The following is a 2,948-nucleotide window of genomic DNA, read 5'->3' on the forward strand; positions in this document are numbered from 1 at the left end:
CGCCCCACCGCGCCCCGCTGCGCCCCGCCGCGCCCCGACGCCCTGACAGCCCTGCCACCCGCGGCCAGATGTTGTTGCTGCGCCGATGGCGGTGGTTCTCGGCGGACGTGGTGACTGGCCCGGCGGAGGCGACGGCGATGTGCCGGACGCCAAGGAGGAGGAGGACGTCGGCGTCGCGGTCCAGGATCACGATGAGCGTGTGCTGCGTCGGTTCATCGGCCAGGACGACGGGGCGGCCTGCTACGGAGGGCTGCCGTGGTGGTGCACGCCGCCGGGGCAGCCGATGGAGGAGGCCGCGGAGGCCGCGGACCGAGAGCCCGACCGCGGCGCGCCGCTGCTGGACGCCGTTGAGCCGCTGACGCCGTCCCCGGAGACCGACCCGGACATCCTGGAGTACCCCGCGCCGGAGCAGGTGACGTCCCTGCACTGCGCCGTGTTCCGCCAGGACCAGGCCTCCGTTGACAGGCTGCTCGCCGAGGGCGCGGACCCGGACGAGCCGGACTACGCGGGGTCCGGCGACACGCCGCTCATGCAGGCGGCCACCGCCGGCCACCTCGGCATCGTGAGGTGAGTGAACTTTTGTCATCAGATTTATTCGAAAGAAACATGCCGTTGATCGTGAGCTCATACACTACCGTTCACACCCAAATCATTCCCGGCCATAGAAACTTTCCCCCCTTCCCTCCATATCCCCTCTGCGATGAGGCCGCGATAACGGTACAGTAGTTAGGAGTCACATGTCTCTCATCTCGTTCTGTGTCCCCACTGACTCCTCCCCCCTCCCCCCTCCCCTCCCGGGCCTGCACGCGGGCTCGGAGGGGCGCATATGTCAATGTTTGCCCCCACCTTCTCGTTTGCTTCTTTGCGGATGAACATTGTGCATGTATGTGCCAACTTTGTTAGAGCCGCGGCACCGCGCCCCCATGCGTATGCGTCCCGTTAGCTCACCAGTATGTACTACGTCTCTGTGTGCGTGTGTGTGTGAGAGAGAGACAGAGACACGGGAGTGCAGGACCGTGACCCCAGTCACAGTGCAACGCCTCTCTCCTGACGAAAAGAGATATATTCGACTGCAACGTCCTTTTCAACTGGGGATATTCAAGTACTTAAAGACTCGACCCCAAAGGCATCCTACATGCCTCCATGCCTCTATACACTGCACTACAAGTTTTCCATGCAGCGCCGTGCACCGTGGGGCTTGGCTCTGTGTGTGTGTGTATGTGTGTGTGTGTGTGTGCGGGTGCGTGCGTGTGTCACGGTGGTCCTCTCTACTGCGGCGGCTGAGGCTGAAGTTGTCACAAAGCCCCTCTCCCTTCCCCGCTCCCGCCCCTGTCCGAGCGGAGCCGCGCGGCACCCGCAGTCTGCATCTCCGTCCGTCAGGGTGATGACTGTTGTGTCACGGCCCCCGTCACACCCGCGGGATGAGACAAAGAGAACGAACCCAAATTTAAATTTGGACCGCTGAACCCTGAACCGCACCTCCCTCGATCTCGGATAGTTCGTTCAACAGCCCCCTGCATTTCGTTCAGTCTCTCCGTCGTCGGCGTCACCTGCTCTGGGTCTCCTACTCGGCAGATGCATATCGCAGTGTGGTTCCCCACCTGATGTCGTTATTTTTGTCCAAATTATGTCATCCCCTCGCCCTACCCGCCCCTGGTCTCTAATTCAGCGTCTCTTGGTCTCTTCGCGCGGAACGAATCTGCCTTACGTACTCTTTATGAGATTAGATAACACCTACGGCCGCCCTCCACATGTTTAAGTGGCGCCGCTCTCAGGGCGCAGGCAAACAAGGCCCTGGATCTGCCTGCCATCGTGCCATCCGTGGCAGAGTGGGGCTCATTGGCGGCGGGCGACGGCCAGCTCGCGCCCGTGGAGATTGTCCAGTTAGCGTGCTGCGCGCGCGGCCGCGGCGACCTTGGTGGCCGGCTGGCCGGCCCGGCGCGCAGCGCGCTAGAGATTTGATTTGGACCGCACTGTACACTTTTCGGTCCAAAGTCCGAAAACACACGCGGGGCCCAGCCCGGTGCGGGCTGAACTAATGACGAGTGCTGGGCGGCCTGCTGCGGGTCTCCCCACGGGCCGGACGGACGCCCTGGCGGCGACGACGGCCGCGGCGGGTGGCCGCGGTGGGAGCGAAGTCATTCTTCCCGAGCACGTTCACTCAAGGTCGTGCCGATGTGCCGATAGGCTGCAGGAGCAGCTCGTACGCACAACACAGAGGGTCTCATCCTCTCGGAGTAGACCGTCGAATGAACTCGCTATCGAGTCGGTAAACGGGAAAGGGTGGGGTCAGTCGGGTGGGGAGGAGTGTCCGCGGGGCTGTTGCGCATCCGCGTCCCCGCTGGCCGGCGCTGGCCGCACGACCCCTTGACCACCCCAAGGCCCTATAAGCTGCGCGCGCGGGCTATTCGCGCGGATACACACAGGCCGGCCTCACTATTTACGCCCCGGCGGCGCGCGGCCCAGTTTACCGTGTGCTGCCCGCCTGATCGAGGATGGACACAGCGCACACGGCCTCAACGGTTCGCGCCCGCCTGCCCTGACCCGGCCCGCCACCATGTCAGTACCCACCGCCGCCGGGGCAGAGGAGGAGGCTGTTTGCTTGTCTTTGACGCGCACGCCAGTCTGGCCCGGCGCGGCGTGCGGTGGGTGGGCGGGGGAGGTGCGGGAGGTGCTAGTTGGCTGGGCAGCTCCACGGGCACGGCTCCCCTCCCCCCCTCACCTGTCAGTCGCCTCTCTCCCACTTACTCACTCACTGAGCGCGGCAAACACTCGCATGCACTCTTTTTCGTTAAAACCCTGTTAGGGCTGCAGGTCCGCCGGGCGAGTAGGCAACCCACCCGCACGCCTGCGCGCCGCACAGCATGACTACGGGGACGGTGGTGGCTGCACCATGCGCACCTGCCGTGTCGTCGGCGGCGTTTGTGCTTTGAGTACCCGCGGGGGGG

At 64.4% G+C, this 2,948-nt stretch overlaps 1 protein-coding gene across 1 annotated transcript in view; it reads left to right on the forward strand.

Moving 5' to 3' along the window:
• The first annotated feature begins 41 nt into the window (after positions 1–41).
• LOC113211627 (ankyrin-3-like) overlaps positions 42–2,948 on the forward strand; it is a 20,187-nt gene continuing 17,280 nt past the window's right edge. The window contains exon 1 of the mRNA XM_052270402.1: positions 42–567. Within this exon, the coding sequence (XP_052126362.1) occupies positions 86–567 (482 nt within the window). The 5' untranslated portion in view covers positions 42–85. The remainder of the gene's footprint in view (positions 568–2,948) is intronic.

This window comes from Frankliniella occidentalis, unplaced genomic scaffold, assembly GCF_000697945.3.
Source record: "Frankliniella occidentalis isolate FOCC.00 unplaced genomic scaffold, Focc_3.1 Scaffold123, whole genome shotgun sequence".
NCBI classification, from domain to species: domain Eukaryota; kingdom Metazoa; phylum Arthropoda; class Insecta; order Thysanoptera; family Thripidae; genus Frankliniella; species Frankliniella occidentalis.